Here is a 21417-nt window from a genome sequence, read left to right as displayed (position 1 = left end):
ATTCTAAAAGCCTATTTTTTTAAATGGTCATCCTGAAATATCGTATCAATCTATTTTGCTGCTTGTAATGTTTGTTGTGGTTAGTGACTGAGAAAAAATTAACCAAGGGTATTGCTCAATACTATTCCACCATTGTTTGTAAAAGCAGAACTGGTTTACACTGTTGCAGGAAGATTACCTCATATCTAACAAATTGTTGTAACACAAGCAGTTCTGATGACAGAAAATATTGCAGGCCGTTGTTTCAATTTAGATTTAAATCAATCTAATTTTCCTATACCTGCAGAGTCTTGTTCTAGAATGAAATGTTATTTCCTTGTTTGTTTTAGTTTTTAGGAATGGAGAAGCTGATGGTTTGTGTGCACAAAAGGCAAAATGCTCTCTGTAGGCTGATTTGCTTTCCGTGGGCTGGAGGTGGAACTTCTCTTCTTGCTCAGTGGGGCAAACGGTTAAGCAACTCAATTGAAGGTTTGTCATTTTTGTAGTTAAAGCACAAGTCTGAAATACACAGTAACCCAATTTTCTGAATGGAATATAATATTCTTGAGATAACTGGAATCTTTATCCAATGGGTCTTCCCTGGAAAGGATGGAACTAGCATTCATTAGGAACTAGCATTTCCATCAAGGTGCATTTTCTGTACCACCTTGCATCAAATTATATTTGACTGGGTTTAAAGGTTATATATCCTCAGAGCTAAGTTCCACAAGACTATAGTATGGTTGACTGCTTCAGAAACTATTGGTATGATTCACAAACACAATACACTGCATATTGCTAATATGCCAGGGTAACGGTGAAGATACGAGAACCATTTTTAATGTTGAGAGGCTGCACGGAGAATCTGTTATCCATTGTTTGCACTTCTTGTTTCAAAACTGAAGTTCAAACTATGAATTTATAACAGTGAAATGACATTAAGTTAAACTACAAAGTATTTCTCATTGCTCTCAAGCTGTATCAGCGCTAAAAAAGATCCATTGCTTGAACTATTTGAAGAGGAACCAAGGCCATTTTACAGACCTTCCACAAAGAAAAAATAATTTTATATTTACGAGCATTGCCACTGCAGTTGTACCAGTCCTCCAAATGCTCATATGCTTTCTGGTAAGCAGTTGCACAAGTCACATTAAATTTTTAAATTTTCCTTGAAATGGAAAAAAAAAAAAAAAAGAAAGAAATAAAAGAGGTTTTTTCTGCTGGAACTACTTCCAACAAAGTTACTAAGAAAATAGCCTAGGAGCAACTGCAGACACAGATTAATAAAATCAGGGTGTAGCATGGTTTCTCAGAGATGGTTTCTGCAGAAAGAAAGTACAGAAGATGCAGACATTTCTGTACTGCTAGTATCATATTAGGTAGTGGTTTATTCTGTCTATTCTAAAATACTTTGTGTCTGACCCATTACTTCCACATGAGTTCAGCAGTATGCATTATATCAAGGAGAGTTCAGAAAATTGACATTTTTTTCTGATCTATTGATTCCTTACTTTCACTAAACAGCGAGAGGAAAATCCCCAATTTTGAAAGGAATATAATAAAAGTATGTAAAATGTCCTTCCAGATAAATATAAGTAAATATAAATGTCAATCAATTTGTACTATGATTACACATTTTACTATGTGTAATGCTCAAGAGCCAACAAAGAAGAAAACAGGGATTGTGCAATGCTAATATAGTTAAACTTTATAATGCTGCCCTTGGAAGGATGTATTTCACACACCCCTTAACTTACTATTATTGAAATGAGTGAATTTGTGGTTGTTATTAACCTAATAGTAATAAAGTTGCTTTCAAACCTCAGCTGTAATCAAGACCTTGTGGATTCTGAGCCAAGGCACTTAACAATCAGATCAACTGGAGAATAAATCAGATCAATTTGTGAGTAAAGGAAGGAATGGAAACCTGATCTCTCATATGATTAAAACAGAGTAGTAGCAATAACAAATACATGGTTTCAACTGTAAGAAGGATTAATTTAAATAATCTGTATATTCTGCATAATAATTAAAAAACTGAATTAAAATTATTTTTACTCTATCTATTTGAAATAACTATAATCCTTTTCTCTCACTTCCTCCACCTCTTCTGCAGTGTTCTGTGTAAGGTATCCTGGAAGAGAAACTCGTCTTAATGAGCCTTTTGCAAAAGACATGACAAGCATGGTTAATGAAGTTACAAGTGTTTTGTTAAAAGACCTTCAAGAAAAACCATTTGCATTTTTTGGTCACAGGTAAAAATATATACATTTTTAGATACCTCGGTGAAGGAGCTTCTATCTCTGAACTCATTGAGTAGACAGTTACTTGTTTTTATATGCAAAAATTTTAGGAAAATACGCTTGTGCAAAGATCTTTTGTCAAGTCATCCTAAAACATGCTGTTGCTCTAAAAGACTGGTTATTTATTTATTGCTTCAGGCACAACATCTGAATATACTGTGTTTCTGATAAATTATAATTTATTATGGCATTTATTTTTAATATTTGTGTCAGTTCTTGATCTATATGAATGCAGGGGGTGAACCATTCGTGAAACACAGATTTTGAAGATTGCTTAGTCCAAAGTATTCAAAATAACTGTTCTTATTGCAAATTAAGGAGACTACTAAAAGAAAGATTAAGAAAAGGTTTGATTTGTAAAACTAGACTGTGTAGGAATACACTTCATGTCAATTAATGAATATCATTATAATTTATATGTCATATATGGCTTCAGTAACTGTTCAAGATATTCAGTTAGCACTGAAATTCGAACTATGTTTAAATTTTCCAGGTTTTATGTATGTTTTTGCTTACTTTGCTTTAATTTCTCTTTTCACTACAGTTTTGGAGCTTACCTGAGTTTTGCAGTGGCACTACATTTGAAAGAAAAGTATGGACTAGAGCCTGTCCATCTTTTCGTGTCAGGGGCACATGCCCCAAATGTAAGTTGCAGAATCATTAACAATATGAAACAAAACAGTACATTAGCTATCAAGAGTAAAAATAACTTTTGACAGTATGGCATGAGAATTACTTTTAATACAAAATGAGCATTGCTTCAGAATCTATGGAGAAAAGTTTTTTCTTAGAGGAAATTAAATATGAGGTGGATGCAGAACTTTGCACTACACGATATTCACTGCTGCTAGCTGACCTTAGCCTCAGGAGAACAATCTCCTTGAGCTAATGCTACCTTTTTTGAATACTGTGTTATTTACTATGGCCTTTGGCTTAAAATTAAAAAAGTAATCAAACCAAAATACTAAGTGGCTCTCTCTTCTCTGTAACATGTGAAATAACTATCTTAACCTAGTCTTTCATAAACCGCCTGCATCAGCCTTCAGTACATTTGTCCATTTATTTCTTTCCCTCATTCTTTGTTGGATTTTTAATCAGTTTCTTCTCAGGTTCTGCTGGTTCTGCTAGTCTTTCTCAGGAAAACAGCAGTGAAGTGGCTTTTTCCCAGTCCTCCTGTCCTCAGTCAGCATTTGCTATTTCCGTTCTTCTCTTTCTGGGGCTTCTTAGCAATCCTTAGTATGAGCTAGTGATTCATGGAAGCAATTGTTATTGCTGCAAATTTCCATAGTCAGTTGGTCTCTTCAGTCCTACATTAGTCAGGTTTATGTCCACTGCTAGGCTTTTCTTTCTCTTAAACAGATTATTTTATTAGGTGCATTTCAATAGTAAGAGTCAAACTTGAACAAAATTGAATTAATGGTTATTTGTCTGTGGAAGTTTCAGACCTGAAGATACTTGGCTCAGTCATAATTTACTAACCCTTTTCAAGAAGTGTTCCCTTTGGATGTTAAATTAATCAGCCATTGTATTTTGGAGATGAAGAATTATTGTACTTTTTACTAAAATGATTTTTAATGAAAAGATAATTTAAAGTATATTATATACAACACCTCATTTGTTTTATCTGGTACTGACAGTCTGAAGCAATTCTTCCATTCAAAAGCATTTCTGTATCTGATGCAAAAGATGAAGAAGTTATTGAATATCTACAAACTGTAGGAGGAACTCCTTCTGTGCTTCTGCATAACGAAGACGTTAGGAAAAATTTGCTGCTTACTTTTAAAGAAGACTTTAGAGTGTTACAGACATTTTCGTAAGTTTTACAATTTTGTATTACATTTGTATTTTACATTTTTACTTCTGTCTGATCATGTCAGGTTTTTTCTTTCTTCATATTTTGTTCTCATTTCTGTTATAAAAAGATTATGAAACAGTAAACAGTTCTCTCCTTTGTGTGTTTTTCTATTTGTTTTCTAGTATTTAAGCCCTAGATGAAAACACTGCTTACTGTATCAATCACTGCAGCAGCAAACTGTTACTGCAGTAGTGAACGTGTCATGGTAGAATTACAGTTATACTGAGGATCCACAGTTAACAGCCACTAAAAGGGAATATTCTCTCATCTTTTATTGTTTTCTGAGGCTACTAATCTCAGCTGATCATGCTTCAGGATCACTGCATTCAGCCTGCTGATCCAAGATCCCCTAATCTAACCAGAAGCAAAGAGTCCCTCTGTTCTTGGCACCTTGAGAGCAACCAGCTTCTTCTGTCCTAACTGCTGTCCCCACTGGATGTTACACGACAGCCAACGTGGCTGAGTTGTTAAGGTTTCTCACCTTGGCAAAGACAACGATACTCTTGGATGTGGGACCCATTTTGGTCTTAGGAACCTGACACTGAAAGGCCCTGAAACATTAGAACTTGAATATAAGCAGGTAACATGACTGTTTATGGTAGGTGAGAATTTTTATTGCAGGCTGAAGCTCTTTTTCTCCCCTAACTATCAGGTCATTCTTTCTTTACAATTTTAGACCTAATTGCAGTAGGGCAAGGAGCTAAGAACCTTCCAGATGTGGTAATTTCTTCTGATGTTCTGCATAATCTAATTCCTGAAGTTTGTTAGATTTTGGATGAGAATGAAAAAGTTATTTTGTATGTGGAAGCAAATTCCAAATATGGGTATCTTATTGAATGTTTTAGGACTACTTTTTATGTTCACAGTTTTGAGAAGGCAGAAATGGATATCCCCTTCTCTTGTGATATTACCTGCTTTAATGGGGGTGATGATAAACCATATGATTTACAAGGTACTTTTCTTAAATGGTTTTCCTCTTATACTTACACATTTTCCTGTTGAATTGCATCTTCTAGAGTCTTTTATCTCCTTCTTAAATGAAACAAACCAACAGAGCAGTCTCAATGTTGATATAAGATTTAAAATAATTGTTAAATAATAATTTTGAAATAGTTATGTAAAATGGTCACAATCGTTGACATTTTTCTGACATATCTTTTTCAGGTTGGCAAGAACTAACAAGTGGAGATACATCCTTTTATGAGCTTCCTGGAGGTCACTTTTATCTGCTAGAACCCTCTAATGAAATTTTCTTGACAAAACACATAACAAGATGCATAGAAAATGCCGGTCTATGACTATTTCCCATAATTTTAATAGCAGAAGGTGTAATATTAGTCCACAGCACTTCATAAGTCATTATTTCTGCATGCAGTTATGCCTGAATTGTTCTGTTTGTCCTCTGTAATCCTTTAAAAGGGGGAGTTTCCTGGGTTTTTCTGAAAATAAACATTGGCTTTGTCTTAAAAAAACAGGTTTCATCTTTTCCCTCTTCTCATCTTGCATGTGCACAAACTCTTCACTTCATTCCATAACCTCATTTGAAAAAAATGACAGCTATGTTATTTTACTTCTAGAGCTTCTGTTTGCCTGCTTCTGTAAAAATGCTAAATATAATTTAATACCCACAAAAATCCACAATTCTTACAGAAAGCTTAATTTATTAGGTTCAAATTTATTTAGAATAAGATACAATCTAAAAATAGATTATGTATATAAATACCCTTTACAGTCAGCTTATGCTTAAAAGATATTAGTCAGACTACACAGTAAGGAGTTAGTATTGCAGTGTTCTCAACAGAGTTAGTTCATTAGCTACTGAAGAATTAATTATTAGTGGGAATTACTTTGAATATTCTAGATCCCATATTTTTCTACCATTGCTTTTGCTTTAGAGATATAGGCATTCATGGCATCCTCCTTTGATAAACCTGTAAAGGAAAGTAGGAATCATTATCTTTCCTCATTTGTCCTCTAAACATGACTACATGATGTAAATTGAATTGGTTAAACACCTTTTTTCAGGTTCCATGCCTCCCATTTGGCTTTGCCTTTCAAATCTAGCATTCCTGGACATTCTGCCAAAATAAATGCATACGTTTGATTATCATGCCGATTTACATAACATCAGCTAGAGTTCATCAAGGTATGGGAGTAAATGTGAAGCATATGTAAAAATACCAATATTAATATCTCCAACGGTAGCCTGTTTGTAGAATCCATATAGTTCCTTCAGTTCTTCATCAGTTGGTCTTGTTTTTAATTTTTTTACATCTTCTGCAGCACCATCAAAGTCAGCCTGATGAAAGAACAGAAAGTGTTGGTTTTCCTCTCAAGGGGCGTGCTTAAAACATGGGGCACAGGGCACACAGTAGTATCATTACATATTCTCAATCACTCGCTTGGGTTTAGTGGTAAGTTGAGGTGTTTATCCATGAAAGAAGCTTAATGAAACTGTACGTCGTTAGAAGAGGAACTAGGATTACATAGCTGATAGGGTCTGTACTTCTAAGATAAATAGTTTTACATCTAAACACTTGGAACCATTACAGACTGTCTAGTGTCAGAATAGCTACAGATATATTCATGCAGGCAGCCTCCACAGTTTATGTAGTGCGTGTCTTTCACAGTCACACTGTGGGTATGAAGGTGTTCATTGAACTTTACACCCCAGCAGTAATCTCTGCTTCCATAGTGTTGATTCGAGTGGTGGAGCTTGAAAACCCTCTGAGGGGCACTGCCCACTTCACCCTTCATTTCCACAGCTCTGCTGACAGCAGAGTAGGTGATCAACAGCTGGCACAGAGACACCTCACGGGGATGAGCAGTGCTACTGCCAGGACCACCTTCCACACCCAGCTCTCAAACACAGTGGAGCACAAGAGTGCACTGTAAATGTACTCCTTTCATCATCATGCATCACACATTCACATCAACTTGAGGCCATGTAGTAAGTCTTGGGCTAGACTTTGGCATTCTGTCTCATGCTCAGGACATTTCAGAGAGATAGATTTCATACAGTGACCACTGACCCATCAGGTCACTGCATTACTCCAGTACAAAAAGGTATAGGTACTTTCATATGCTATATGCTGGTTTCAATAATTAGTTTAGCTTTTAAGTTGGATCTGCATTTGCAGAAGCACACTATATCCTGCAAGATGTGCTATGGCACACACACACGCACACATATACATATAAAATGTAAAAAAAAAATCTTAAAACTTGGGTCTTAAAATCAGCAACATATTCAACATTGGTTTCAGCGTGTATGCTGTGGCTCTGTTTAAATCATTGAGATCCTAGTATTACCTCAGAAGTCTGTACTGTGCTTCTTTAGACCACCTTTTCCCTTAGTTATAGGAAAGACTTTTTTTTTTTTTTTTAATAAGAAAACCTAATGCACGTTTGTCTCCTTAACTGATGCCTTTCTCCTTGGCAACCGACTGTGCTGGGTGGATCAGGTGATAGAAATAAGCAAGTATGAATGAGAGCTGGACTCACTATAGCATTCTTTATTTAAACAGAGAAAAAGTACAAGAGAAAGGCTATTTCTGGTTTTAAATCTAAGAAGAAAAAATTGGAAATAATTTAATTAGAGAGTGATGCTCATGGATCTTTCTTCACAGAAAGGCCCCTTCATGGAATCATGAAACTATGTATTCATTGATGTAAGGAGACATCAGCTGGTGGCTGCATTAAGGCAGGAGTAGCAGGTGAAATAGGGTAAGGGCAGGTAGCTGAGTGCACTGCAGCTTCCTGCACAGAAACCTGGCCACTCTCCTACTAAATGAGTCACCTCTGTCTCCTGAGATGGAATTCACTTTTTTTTTTTTTAATTTTGGTATGGAAATTTAGTTTGGCTAGTGAGGTTCCCCAGACACAAACTTCTGAGGAATTTCTAATTTTTTTGCAAAATTTTCAGCTGCCATTTGAAACCCACCAAGGGAAAGCACAAGTCTCCTAAGAATAAAAGTGCATGCCTCAGGAGAATGTACATCTGTAACACCAGAGTTATGACAAGGAGCAGCAGGCAGAGACGTACATTTAAAAGGGATGTTTTTAAAAAATCATGATGTATGATTATAAGGGTGTTCTAGCAAAGGAATGCTCCCTGCAAAACAGCAATTAAAAATAAATCTTGAATCTTCTTTAAACTGCAGCTATGAATTCACAGAACATTACACGGGAAGGGTTCATGATGATAATACATATCTCTAGCTGTCAGTTTGTAGCACCCTTAAAAATGCGGTGAAGGACAAAAATCCTGCAGCAATGAGGATGCTTTTTAACAAATAATCTTCCAACTCAGTGAGAACCAGTGTTTGCATAACTGACAAGCAGGAGTTTCTGGGAGATTCCCACCAAGGCCTCCCAGAACCAAATGCCCAGTAGTGGAGGCAGGAATACAGAGAACAGCTGGTGTGTTAGAACTGATAAAGACTGTTTTAAGAAATGCTGCTGTTCTATTTTGAATGTAACAATCCTTCTGAGAATTAGCAAGATTCCAAGTGCAATTTGTCTGTTGAAAACTCTGAAACTTGGTCATTCTATACAGTATACTATTTGGCAGAGCTTCGGGAATAAATTCTACACCAAATTACTTCCAAATTATATTCTTAAATCTAAAACTTTGTAGACTGAAAACATGTAACTAGTTATGCAGTTTGTTCCTGTTTTAATAAAAATAATTCTCAATATTACTAGAATGCAACTATACCACAGAATCACTGAAAAACATGAAGCTTTAAGTCCAACTTTTTGTGGCTGATTTCTTTTAAGAAGTAAACACTGGATTTTTTTTTTTTAACCAACCGAGTATTTGGGAGCACTGCAAGACAAATACCAAAAGGCTCAGGATATGTTTATATGTTTTGTACATATGTTATATATAATTCAGATAAACAAAAATCGTGTGCCCTAGACTACATATAAAAGCTGAATCAATAATGTTGAAATGACCTTACAGCATTCGCTTCTCAGCGCTTTTTTTTGTAATATTAATATTTGCTTTCATGAAAGCCTTGCAATCTTTATTTTTCATCTTATGCTGTATTGTCTCTTGTCCTCCTTCTGCAGAGTAACTGTACCTGGAATTCCTACAACTACCTGAAATACTTCAGCAAGCTCAGATGTTAAGATCATTTTTAATTTTCCACCAAAAATTGACAAGGGCCATAGAAAGTAAGTAAGTTACACTTTCCTTCCTTTCAAAAGCAAAATCAGAAATGTGAACCCACATGTTTGAGGCCAGCAAGTCACAACAACACAGGGAGAGAATCTGGGGTTTGGGGCAAAAGTGCCCTGCCCTGTGCCTTAGGCACAGTGTGAGTGCCTTCAGCCTGGGAGCAGGGATGGGACATCTCTATAAGCAGAATAGGAGTCTGAACTCCATACCTGTGAGATTGCTCGTATGACTCTTTATTTCACTATGTTCCGTGACAAACAGGTGGCTTATCCCTCCATGGAAATAAGCCTGTTCCACTTTGTGTTTATCTCAGGGCAGAAGCAAGGACATAGGCACATACTGCAGAGGAACTCACATGCTCTGGATTTACATCCCAGCCTACCCCTGAGTCACTCCAGTCATGCCACGCTGCTGCACAGTGTTTCAGACATTCAGCGTTAGGATATGAAGGAGTTCTGTACTCAGGTAGCAAGACTGTAGTCTAATTACAGAAAAATATGTCCTTCTGTGCACTAACAACAGTATGACAATAAATGTGATGACTCACCACACTTCAGATTTTTTTAATTGGTAAAATTTTATTAAAATGAATATTTCATCTTAAGCCAAATACCAGTAATGTGACATTCTTGACTGTACCTATCACTGACTCCTCATCGCAGACATCTCTTAATATTATCCATACACATGCAAACAAAAGCAGCATTCATGGTCTTTAACTGTAAGATTAAGAAGTGGTATCAGTAATAAAACATAACTGGGTTGCCACAAGTTATTCAAAGTTTAAATAAGTTACTACTGCATGGGAGCCTCTGGCAGCATTGACATACAAGGACCATTCAAGTCAGTGGAAATCTTCCACATGTCTTGAATGGTTTTCTGATCCAAACTTCCATCCTGGCTTTGGCTGGGATAGAGTTCATTTTTCTTCCTAGTAGCTGGTACAGTGCTGTGTTTTGGATTTGGTACGAGAATAGTGCTGATAACACACTGATGTTTCGGGTGTTGCTGGGCACTGCTTACACTGAGCCAAGGACTTTCAGTGTCTCATGCTCTGACAGTGAGGAGGGGCACAAGAAGCTGGGGAGGAGCAGAGTCAGGACAGCTGACCCAAAGTGGCCAAAGGGATATTCCACACCACAGAACATCATGGCCAGTAAATAAACTGGGGGGATTGGCCAGGAGGGGCTGACTGCAGCTCAGAGATGGGCTTGGCACTGATCAGCGGGTGGTGAGCAATTGTGTTGTGCATCCCTTGTTTCTCTTGGGTTTTATTGTGCATGCTCTCTCTCTTATTACTATTAACAAATTTTATATATTATATATAAATTAGCTTTAATTACTAAACTAGTCTTATCTCAACCCACGAGTTCCTACTTTTTTTTTCCCCCTGATTCTCCTCCCCATCCCATGGTGGGGGAAAGGGTAGCAAGTGGTTGCATGGTCCTTATTTACTAGCTGGAGTTAAACCACAACTTCAGAGTAAGAATGAACCAGAAGCACTGTTAGATTATACAAGACAAAAGATAAAAAAAATAAATTAAGGAACCCATCAAGTTAATAACCTTATCATCACATAGTTTTATTCTATATGCATCAATAGGCAAGTATCACAAGATACTGTTTAAAAATATGCAAACGCATATCTTGCAGAGCAAGAAACATGCAGAAATGAAATATAAATACTAAACATTTCTTTTTTCATCCCCCTCTAACCAATCGTTGTGCACAGACTGTTGCTTAGAATTTGCCTGCTTACACAACATGCTTAGGAGCAGCCTATAAAAATATAATTTCCTTTTAATCATGTGCCAATGAAATTCCCTTTCACTCCTCAAATTAAAAGTGTAAAAATATCTACAGAAAAACATACACATATGTACTAGGGATAAATGCACAAATTATCAGACTATTATCACATACTCCCTTTTTGCAAAGGAAAAAACATTCTTCGTTCTTCATGCAGAATATTTTAACAGTCTGCAAAACTTATAAATATTTTAAGCCTCCCTAATGAAAACATTATTAAGTTGTCCTCATTCCCATATAGCTTGATTCAATAAATTTTTATCAATATGGATGCTGGCTGTCAACCAAACCAATGTGGATAGAAAACCTCTATGTCTAATACAGAATACGTAAAGACATTGCAGTATTTCAACCACTGATTTTTATGTGAAAGTGTAACTGCATACCACAATGGAACAGCATATCATACTGCACTCAGCTCTTTCTAACTGTGATTTATGGCTCATTGCTTAATCGTAAGGATAATAAATTCATTTTGTAGAGTAAACTCAAGGCAGAATAAAACAAATATAATTTTGGTGATCGTTAATTAAACAAAGGTGATGTTATGTTTGGGATTTGGCAGTTCTGACCCACTGAAGAAATAGTTTTCTTCTTCTTAGCTGTAACACACCACAATGAAACCTCTGTTCTATTCAACATAATTGCAGCTCAGAAGAAAATTGCTGAGCTACTGGCAATGCACTCCCTGCATCTAGGTCAGAGCATTGTGTTGTCCACTCTTTGCAAACTAACCAATCTGAGAGAGACATTATTATGAGACCGGGATAAAAGGGCTTGCAAATCTTAAAGTGAAAGGGATAATAGGAAAGCCTAACAAAGAAAAACAGCCTAATCCATCACGGCATGGGTAAGACAAGGGAAGTATTCATAGTTTCTCGAAAATGTAGGAGGCTAAACGCCAGCAATGAAGATAATTTCCCCAAGAACTATTTAAAGCCCTACTCAGAGAGAAGGAAGAAGGAAGCTCTCTCTAGCCAGAAGGTAGGAAGTAGAAGCTTTCCTACAACAACACAAGCCCATCAAAATGTAACAAAGATGCACACAATCTAAAAAAATACACATAACTCACTTAAAAATTATTCATGCTTCCCAAATGCACATATACCACTCCCTCAGTGTTATAAGTTTCCCTCCTCATTTTAGAGCTCTAAGTAACTAGCTAGATCCTAAAAACATAAGTATTTACCTGCCTTTCAATGCCTAACTCAGTCCTGGCAAACTCAAATGCAGACGCCAAGAAAAATAATTCACGCATGCTCTAAACAGGTAAGGCTCCTAAAAATTATATGACCTATGAATTGTACAAAATACCAGCATGTTTCTCACCCTCCACTTGTAGGAAAGTAATGCATTATTTAACCTCCAAGGGTTTAGGCAAATTTCCCTCGCTGCAAGGTAACCTCGATTTTGCAGTACTAATCCTTATGCTGCAGAAATACCGCAGTCTCCAACACGGCATTGCACAGATAGACAGTGCATCCTTGCCTCTCCTCTCCTGGCGTCTCTGTGTCACCAGATGCAGAACTGCTTACCTGGAGAGTCATGATGCTGCGAGGATGGATGCCCAGGGAGCGGCCTCGTTCCTTCCGCGGCGGGGACGCGGCGCCTCTGCCTGAGGGCTCCCGCGGCGCGGGCGCGGTGGCGCTGGGATGGTCCCAGTGACCTCAGCTCCCGGCTGAGGCACGACACGGGCTCGCTCCCAATGCGCCTGCCGGCCCTGCCGGCACAGCTGAGCGGCTGCGAACCCCAGGGAAGGGGCGGTGGGGGCAGTGAGCATTAAGCCCACAGTCGTTTCCTCAGAAAGCCTGAGCTCGTTTCCATACCACTAAGGATTAGGTCACCAGGCTTGGAGAGCAGCGATACAGCAGGATTCTCAAGCCATCTGTTTGAAAAAGAAATTTCTTGGGTGACTTGAACGGCAGCCAGCCCGGTTATTGCTGCTCGACTCCTCTGGTGCAGCCCCTGCCCGTGCCCACGCCCAGCCCGGCCTGGAACCTCGCATTGTCCAGCTGCAACTCTGGAAAACCTGCAGGTCATCCCGGGGATAGATACCTCACACACACAGAAGGTACCTTGTGAACGCTGGGTTTTAATTTGTTCTACTAAATACAGAATAAAAAGAATATTAATTGATAAATTGAAGGAAAAAAAATTCCATCCCTGCTTATCCTATCCATTAATAAATTATTTATATTCACACCTCTTTACATTTATGTTCATCATTCCCTGAGCATAGTTTGATCACAATACTGTGTGTTTCTGCATGTTTTTAACCAACTAACTTCCATAAAACCGTGAAAAAGAGTGTTTTCTCTCAGAGCAAGTCCACGTTAAATTAAGACAGGATTTAACAAGAAAAAAAAACCACGTAAGTTTCAGTAAATACAAGATTTTAAATAAATTTGAAAACAACTCTGAAGCGCCGAAGCCCTTATTCCTGCTGGGGAAGCTCTGCTCTTTCAGGCCCAGAGGCTGCGTGTAACCACACCGTGCAGTAAGGTGAATGTAGAAACTGAATGTGTGTGTCAAGATTTGTTAATGGCTGGGGGCACACTCTGAGAAACATTGAACGTAACCAGTCCTTACCTGTCATCTTAGTTACAGAATGTAACCTACGTGCGCAGTATGTTGCATTATTGCACTGCAGCGAGGTTGCTGTGAAGTCCCTATTGAAGTACCCGGTGACTTGGCCATGATGCCGCCAGCTCACACATGACAAAGCAAATCTGCTATCGCCTATGCGCCCATTATCGGGAGCGTTCAAAACGCGGGAGCACCAGTGCTAAACCTGGGGTGAGACCCGCCAGGCGCAGGTTCCCGGCACCAGCGCTTCAGTGCTGCCTTCCACCAACGCAAGGCGCTGTTTCTCCATGTGGCACCGACCGCAGCCCGGGCACCGGCACCGTTAGATGCGGTTCTATCTTGCGGTCTCCGCTGCCCGCCCACGGCGCCTGCCCGCTCAGCCGCCCCAGCCGGGACCGGGACCCGGCGCCTCCGCGCTGCCCCCGCCTCCCGCGGGGCACTTTTCGGCCGCCCGAGCGCCCCCCCATCTCTGCGGCTGCCGCGCTGCTCCTCCTCAGCTCGCTCCGGCTGAGGCCCCGGGGCGGGAGGAGGCGGCGCGGGGGCGGGGACACGGGCGGAGCGGGGCCGAGCTGCGGCGGTGGCGGCGTGTGCGCGGAGCGGGCCCGGGCGGAGCGGCCGAGCGAGGTAGGGCGGGCTCCGCGCGGGCGGGCGCGGGGCACTGCGGGCCGGGCCCCGCGGGCGGGCAGCGGACACACCTTCCCGCGGCCGCAGCGTTTGCGCGGGGCCCGGCCCGGCCCGCAGGCGCTCGGCGGGCGGGCGGGCGGCGGCCCGGGGAGCGGGTGCTCGGTCCCGGCGGCGGGGCCGAGGGAGCGGCGGGAGCCCCCGCCCCAGGGACTCGCCGCCGCCTGCAGCGCGTCCTACCGGGCCGTGCTCTGACCCGCGCTTCTGTGTAGGGAGCAGGCGGCGCCCGCGGAGCGGAGCGGAAGGGGCTGGAGGGGGTTCCTGGCGGGGGTTCCTGGCGGAGGTGAACGTGGGCGGCGCTTCTCCTGTTCTCCCTTCCGCTGGAAGCGAGGAGGTCGTGACAGCGGCGCGAGGAGGAGGAGCCCGGTGTTTGTAGTTTTTATCTTATCCCTGCACGCTTGTTTTCCTCAGCAGTACCCATTTTGGAAAGAAAACTGTAATCTTTCAGCTGGGAAATCCCTCATGTTTTGCTTTGTTTACACGAGTCTGTTGCTAACTTTGCTTGATATCCTCTGTAAAAAGTCATCAGAGCATCCCCAATTAAAAGCTTTTAGAAGATATAACCTAGAGCTAATTTTTTTAAGTTGTCATAAGCTTCCATTTCTAACTCGGTCGCATTTTAGGTTTCTAGTGGTCGTTTCCATTCTTTAGTTGTTTCCACTTTTTGGTTGTTGCCAGTATGATGATTAGCAAAAGGGATTAGATAACTGCATGAATGATGGCTCCATAAAGGACTAATAGGGTAAGCTGTCAGATCTTCTTACATCCCAGATGCAACCATTCTGTGTGTTTGGGAGCTGAGGAGAATGGCAGCCTATCCTTCCCTAACAGTTTCTCTAGTTCCTGCTGCTGGAGACACAGCAGGGCTGGATGGGCCTTTGCTGGGGTGGCCCAGGGCATTTCATAGGGTTCACAGCATAAATTAATAAGACCCTGAGGCAGATCTCTATCATGCCTTCCAAATGCAGAAAAAACACAAAGGCATGGAGTAAAGACTGAAAAGACAAATTTCTAAAAATCTTAAATAAATTTAGGGATTTGGAGCTTGTGTCATGTTGTGATTCAGCTTTTTTTTTTTTTTTCCTCACATGCATGGGGGACAATGCACCTGTGCAACAGCAAAAATGTCGTGGTCTTTCAACCCATGACTCTGGGGGTGGGGTTGTTTGATTGTGGTTTTTTGTTTGTTTTTTACATCTGTAATACCTCCAGCTGCTTTTGTTCAGCTTCTGAAGGGTTTCATCACTGCTGTTGCCTTGCTGTCCAGTCTAGTTTATTATTTGTAAACAAAAAAAAGCAACACAGCATCTGCCTTCCGGAAGTTTTGTGAAGGATTAGCACTGAGCACTGTGAAGAAGGTGATAGTTGCCAATATCACTTTGACATAAGATATTTGACATTTCTTTTCTGCATTCCCAAAAGAGGCTTGTGGTAGTGATGTTCCCAGCAAACAGTACAGTACTTCGACTAATGTTTCTTTCTTCCCTAGGGTGACAAAACACAGAAGAACCTCAGGATGTCTGTAATTCAGCAAGGGACGGCAACACTTCGTAAAGCAAAGAAAATCACTGTAAAAACATGTCTAGATAACCCCTTTGTTTTTCAGTGGAAAACCATAGATGGAAAAGATATGCATTTTATACTACAGACCTTAGAAGAAAGGATTAAACGTGTTGGACTTAAAAAGATTGAGAGTCCAAGAAAGAAAAAACGTTCCCTTACAAAAAAACAAATGGAAAGAAAGTGCGATGCTAGCACCAACGAACTCCCTAAAGAGGAGGAAACAGAAAGCCATCAACAAAAACCAGGGTGGACTGACATAAGTATCAGAAGACAGCTTGCTATTGGAGTTAATGAAGTTACAAAAGCATTGGAAAGAAATGAACTGCTTCTCTTGCTGGTGTGCAAGTCTGCAAAGCCTGCCATGATCACATCACATCTCATTGAGCTGAGCGCAAGTCGAGCCACACCCGCAGGCCAAGTGCCCCGGCTCAGTGAAACAGTCGCGCCACTTCTTGGCTTAACATCCATTTTAGCACTAGGCTTCAAAAAGCAGTCTGATAAATTTACTGAAACAATAGAAGCAATAATTCCAAAGATACCAGCACTGGAAGTGCCGTGGTTTCAGTACAGAACTGAAGAATCTGTGGCTTATGCAGATACAGATTCTTCAGAAAACGAGGAACCTGACGAGCTTGCAGAGGCACTGGGGGATGAGCTCACAAGCCAGAAGCGGAAGCGTACAGAAAGCAATCAGCCTGATCTTTCAAATGTAATTTTGCAGCCTTTGAAAATCAAGAAACTTGTCCCAAACCCCAATAAGATAAAGAAACCACCTCGCAAAAAGAAAAAAGCTTTTTCAGCATAACTGATTATAGTTTGGTTCTATTAAACTGATTTTTTACATGCAGAATGGAGCACAGTCCTAACTGAACAATCTTTTTAGGCTTTACAGTGTAAAGCTTTTGAATACAAGGTGAATTTTATGTTGCATTCGGTTGAGGTACTTTCTGCTTTAATAAAGAATATTGCTCAGACTTAAGTGTCAGTCTGTACCTGGGGGTAACTATTTCATTTGTAGCTGGAGATCAGATATTAAAGTTGGCAATGAACATAGCTAAGTAATTTTAAGAGATAATTAATACATCTCTGGAATTAATGCAAAGCATTAAATGAACTTTGTATCTTTACACAGATGAGCATGCTTTAAGCAAAACAGATTTAAGTATAATTACTCAAACAAATCAATACCAAAAGTGAAAGTTTATTTAAACAAAGGTCCATGCCAGTATAAGTCTTTTAAAGCTGGTTTCAAGTAAACAGCTGTAACAGCACAGGCAGACTTCCCTTTTGAACTCTATTATAGTTTTTTCTGCTGAACAATAAACTTGTTTTGGTCACAAATGTATGCAGACTTGGGTTTCACCTGATACCTGGTGTAGGGTATGCTGGAGGAAAAGCTTTATTTTCAAATACAAAACACAACCAAATTACTACTGCTGCAGTATGAAAAAAAATACTTCCATTATTAACACAATTCCTGTAAGAAAATGTAAATCTAAACTCAATTAGATTTCTAAAGGAAGTCTAAAATTATTTCCCAGGAAATTGAGATAAGCCATATACTGTTGTATATAAAGTAGATGAGAGCTATAAGTCCTACAAGACTGAAAACATACCACGTAACTTTTGATTTTCCTTTAGTTTTACTGGGGACTATGAACAGTTTCCTAATGAGACAGTTGTATTATAGTAAGGAAGGGGAATATTGCTGCAATTCAGACAATCAACAGCCTAGGAATTTACTTGTAAAAGAAAGCTTAAAATAACTGAGTTACTTTGTAGTTCCTTAAAGGTGGAATTTACACATAGTTTTCAGAGATTTGTTGATCCAAACTTCCAGTGCCATCCGATAGCTCATCTGTCTCTTGGATTTATTTAGAAATTGCTTAAGTCCATGATACCAACTACAAAGGCAGACAATAGCAATGATTCTGTAGTCATGATGCTCCTTGAAGTTTAAACAAAACATTCAATGCTAAAATTTTTGTCCTTGTCTGAGGGTGGCAAGAAGAGGCAAGGGTTTTTTTCCCTTGCTTTGTAGTCCTTCATACATGTCCTTCGTTCTGGCTTTCTGGATGAATAAAACTTGGAAGGCATGCTAGCACTAGTGTATTTCATTCCCAGGCTGGCTAACCGTAACACAGAAGTCTTAGCATTTACACAGAGCACAAGGATTAGCTTTGGTAAAGAACATAAGCACAGCAATCATCTTTCAAGCACTTTGCTGCCTGCCTGCAGGGATCTGTCTTCAGGGATTTGTGTCCCCTCTGAAGATAGGAAGTTACTTTGGGAAAGAAATGATGTTCTTTCTTCAACATCAAAAGATATTTAAAAAGGCGGGTGGGAAAGGTGGTGGAGCAAGCCTTACACTTGCCAATTTTTGTACAAACACCTATTGGGTTTTGAGGAGTCTTATCTTTATAGCAAGCCTAATGCACAGGTTCAAGTTTGGAAACAACAGAACAGCCTCTCTTATTGAGCTGCTGACAGTGACACTCACACAGATATTCATCTATTGTTAAATACCTGCTTAGAAAGCGAAAGTGAGTTGCCACAATTTTCACCTCCCGAGTAACTGTCTTACTGTGTGCGTGTAGGCTGGGACACCTTCAAGATTCATGTCCTCTTGATGCTGTGATACTTCAGCAAAGCAGTACTTCTTCGAGGTGAAGAGCACTCAACAGGGACAGAAGAGACCATGCTGGATTGCATAGCTGTTAGGTAACACACAGGTTCATGAACAGAACTCTCCAGGAACTGCCCCAGCACTCAGGCTCAGCTGCCCACTTCCCTCATGCTCTGACCGATAAATTTGCTCCCAGTTAGAGTGCTGCACAGCTTCTACAGGAGCATACCTCTGCCCTCCCTACCCTCAGTTAACATGGAAAGTGAGCTGGAAAATGAGATAGAAGTTTACCCCTTGCATTCAGAAGCAAATGGCACTGTTTTACCAGAACAGAGCAAAAGAGTGGCCACACTCCTTTCTTCATGTGCCCTAACCTGTAGATTTGGGCAGAAAGCCAGGCTGCAGGAAACCCAGGTTCAAGTCTGTCTTCTACCAGGGCAGAATTGGTCACATCATGGCCTCAATTTTACAAACAACAGTACTTGGGAGGATTTGCCTTCCGATTTCAGAGAAGAGATGAGAAAAGAAAACACCAGCCTTACATTTCTTCCACGTGCATTTTTTTGAGGGGAAGGAAGGCAGAGAACATGAGTGTATCTTCCACCTGGCATTCAACACCACCCATCCAGATTAGGAAGAGCTGGGTTGTGACTGTTTCTTAGCAAGGAAGTACCTTATACATGAGGACAGAGCTGTGCTCTGCTGTCCCACCTCACATTAGGCAGCCCTGAGCAAGGATTGACAAGGCTCTGCCCTTAGAACCTAAGCAGCCCACACTGAGCCCCTTGGTGAACTTCCTCCTCATCCCAGAGGGCTCCAGTGAGAATGCCCTGCCAGGGGGGCACCTTCATGCCTTTTGGGAGTTAAAAACTTAAGTCTTTTAACGGAGTTGAGATTAAATCCTTCTTGTTATCTCAGATACCACTACCATCAATGATATTTTCAGGCACTTAATTCTCCTCAGGCCTCACATATAGAGTCCAAACTTCCTCTGCACCATCTGTTGTAACTGCTACTAGCAGACAGGTATCAGAGTGGCCAGAGACATAAAGCCCAACTGCACCATTAGATCTCCTTTGAAGTCCTTTTAAATTCATGAGGTCCCAAGCTGGTGCACACCCAGGAGTCAGACAAACCACATTCAGTCCCTTCCTTTGTTTGAAGGAGGTCGGATGCTTTAATCACAGAGCTATAATGCAGTAAGGGAAAGTATCACTGTTTCTAGGGCAGAATCCTCTCACCACAATTCAACAAGAAAAATAAACCAAAACACAAACCATTCACACATTGGAAAAGGAGCAGGAAGAAAGAAAAACCCCACTGCTACAAGGAGGTGGGTAGGGCTATCAGTTATGAAGAACAGACAAATTTATCTTCATGTACAGAATTAAACTTTCAGCAAAATCTGCTGTCAGAATTACAGGCATGTTTAAAAGGAAAGTTAGACATTTGCATTTCATGAGATATTCAAGTCACATTCAAAAGATGCTCACAGCACAGAGGCTTCACTACCACAATTTGGCACTTTCAGCTAGAACAGTTTCTTAATGCAGATTTTCTCAGTGCTCCCATTACTGCAGCATCCATGAGCTGAAAGAACTGCTATCATATCTAGCTATGACACTACGCTGGAATGCATATAAAGTGCTTCAGAAGCCACTCCCGTTGCTGAGCATTCATGAGGGAATTAAAACAGCTCCACCCAACAATAAAGATCAGCCCTCCTACATTTCAGGAAGTGCAGTTACAGAGACTTCCAAGGACTGAGGGCAGAGCATTTCTCTTCTGCTTACCAGCCACATATATATAGCAAAACTTCTTGTTCCAAATTCAGGATAAAAACACTACCAGGAACAATTTATGAATACATATTTACACAAGATACTTTTCATTAGAATTACAGACTTCATAGGAAATCAAAGTAGACAAAGGAATATGTGCAATTTCGCAGAAGCGTTGAAAACATTCAAACTATAAACATCCTGATAGCACTACTAAAATTCTTAGTTTTACACACAGGCTGATGTTATTCTACTGAGGAAAAACTAAGGTTTTGTGCCACAACTGTAAATTAAGTACAGTAATGTATTATCATTCCGGCAACATAGATAACACCTGCACTGAACAGTGCGATACTGTTAAATCAATCCACTGATCTATTGAAGATCAAAGTACAAATCTGTATTTTTTATTGATTTGGCAGCGTTGCTTATGGAGAAACAAATGCACTAGTTAAACCAGTACATTGTCATACTGCTCCAGTTACAAAAGCATCCAGGACTTTCACAGAGCTACAAACGTATCGTACTTCTTGATTTTCCCCCAAATGATGACATCCACGTGAAGTAAATAAGCAAAGATACTCAAATTGGTATCCTTCATTCGGTTACACTGACAAACATACACCACCACTTAATAAATAGAAATGCAGCAGTTCATCCACATAATAGCAAATATTTTTGTACCCTAATCCACCACTGAAGTTCAGTTTGTACAAAACAGTCTTTTCTACAGAGTGGAAAAAAATACCTTCTTCTCATCAAGGTGCAAGCTAAGCTTTGAAACTTAAATGAATGTGCTTTTTATTCTTTTCATGGACAATAGAAGAGTTTCATGGGCCTTCTGATCTATCTGAAAATGCATAAATTTGGTCACATGTGGATGTTTTCATTGTTCAGATTTAATGGACTATTTCAGTATCACCGACGTTGTGCTTTTACTCCTCTTGAACAATACCATTCCAAGAGTTATGGAGATCAAATTAACTCAAAACGATGACCTCAGAGTTCTAGAAATGTGAGTGTCCTCATTGTAATACAAGACCAAC

At 40.1% G+C, this 21417-nt stretch overlaps 4 protein-coding genes across 13 annotated transcripts in view; 2 read left to right on the top strand and 2 right to left on the bottom strand.

The window, feature by feature from the left end:
- OLAH (oleoyl-ACP hydrolase) overlaps positions 1–5854 on the top strand; it is a 23640-nt gene extending 17786 nt beyond the window's left edge. For all 5 annotated transcript variants that reach the window (XM_039388521.1, XM_039388519.1, XM_039388517.1 and 2 more), the window contains 6 exons: positions 330–468; positions 2096–2234; positions 2827–2926; positions 3920–4095; positions 5004–5089; positions 5302–5854. In XM_039388521.1, the coding sequence (XP_039244455.1) occupies positions 339–468; positions 2096–2234; positions 2827–2926; positions 3920–4095; positions 5004–5089; positions 5302–5435 (765 nt within the window). In that variant the 5' untranslated portion in view covers positions 330–338 and the 3' untranslated portion in view covers positions 5436–5854. The remainder of the gene's footprint in view (positions 1–329; positions 469–2095; positions 2235–2826; positions 2927–3919; positions 4096–5003; positions 5090–5301) is intronic.
- ACBD7 (acyl-CoA binding domain containing 7) lies at positions 5793–13040 on the bottom strand. The gene is made up of 4 exons (XM_027720620.2): positions 12670–13040; positions 6319–6436; positions 6153–6215; positions 5793–6068 (listed from the first exon to the last, which is right to left on the bottom strand). Exons 1-4 carry the CDS (start codon positions 12679–12681, stop codon positions 5995–5997), a joined length of 267 nt encoding a protein of 88 aa, XP_027576421.1. The 5' UTR covers positions 12682–13040; the 3' UTR covers positions 5793–5994.
- RPP38 (ribonuclease P/MRP subunit p38) lies at positions 12684–17307 on the top strand. Of its 6 annotated transcripts, none has more exons than XM_027720617.2 (2): positions 12684–13205; positions 15891–17307. In XM_027720617.2, exon 2 carries the CDS (start codon positions 15918–15920, stop codon positions 16767–16769), a length of 852 nt encoding a protein of 283 aa, XP_027576418.1. In that variant the 5' UTR covers positions 12684–13205; positions 15891–15917; the 3' UTR covers positions 16770–17307. The 6 variants fall into 6 exon arrangements, with proteins under 6 accessions (XP_027576418.1, XP_027576415.1, XP_039244450.1 ...); XM_027720614.2 differs by lacking the exon at positions 12684–13205 and adding an exon at positions 13838–13930; XM_039388516.1 differs by lacking the exon at positions 12684–13205 and adding an exon at positions 14093–14344.
- Positions 17146–21417, bottom strand: part of NMT2 (N-myristoyltransferase 2) — a 36086-nt gene continuing 31814 nt past the window's right edge. The window contains exon 12 of the mRNA XM_027720598.2: positions 17146–21417. Coding sequence (XP_027576399.1) covers positions 21397–21417 — 21 coding nt within the window. The 3' untranslated portion in view covers positions 17146–21396.

This window comes from Pipra filicauda, unplaced genomic scaffold (assembly GCF_003945595.2).
Source record: "Pipra filicauda isolate LSUMZ 115617 unplaced genomic scaffold, ASM394559v2 scaffold65_size3143899_pilon, whole genome shotgun sequence".
In the NCBI taxonomy this organism is placed as follows: domain Eukaryota; kingdom Metazoa; phylum Chordata; class Aves; order Passeriformes; family Pipridae; genus Pipra; species Pipra filicauda.
Note: the sequence above shows the minus strand (reverse complement) of the source record. Positions and strands in the feature narration are given on the sequence as shown.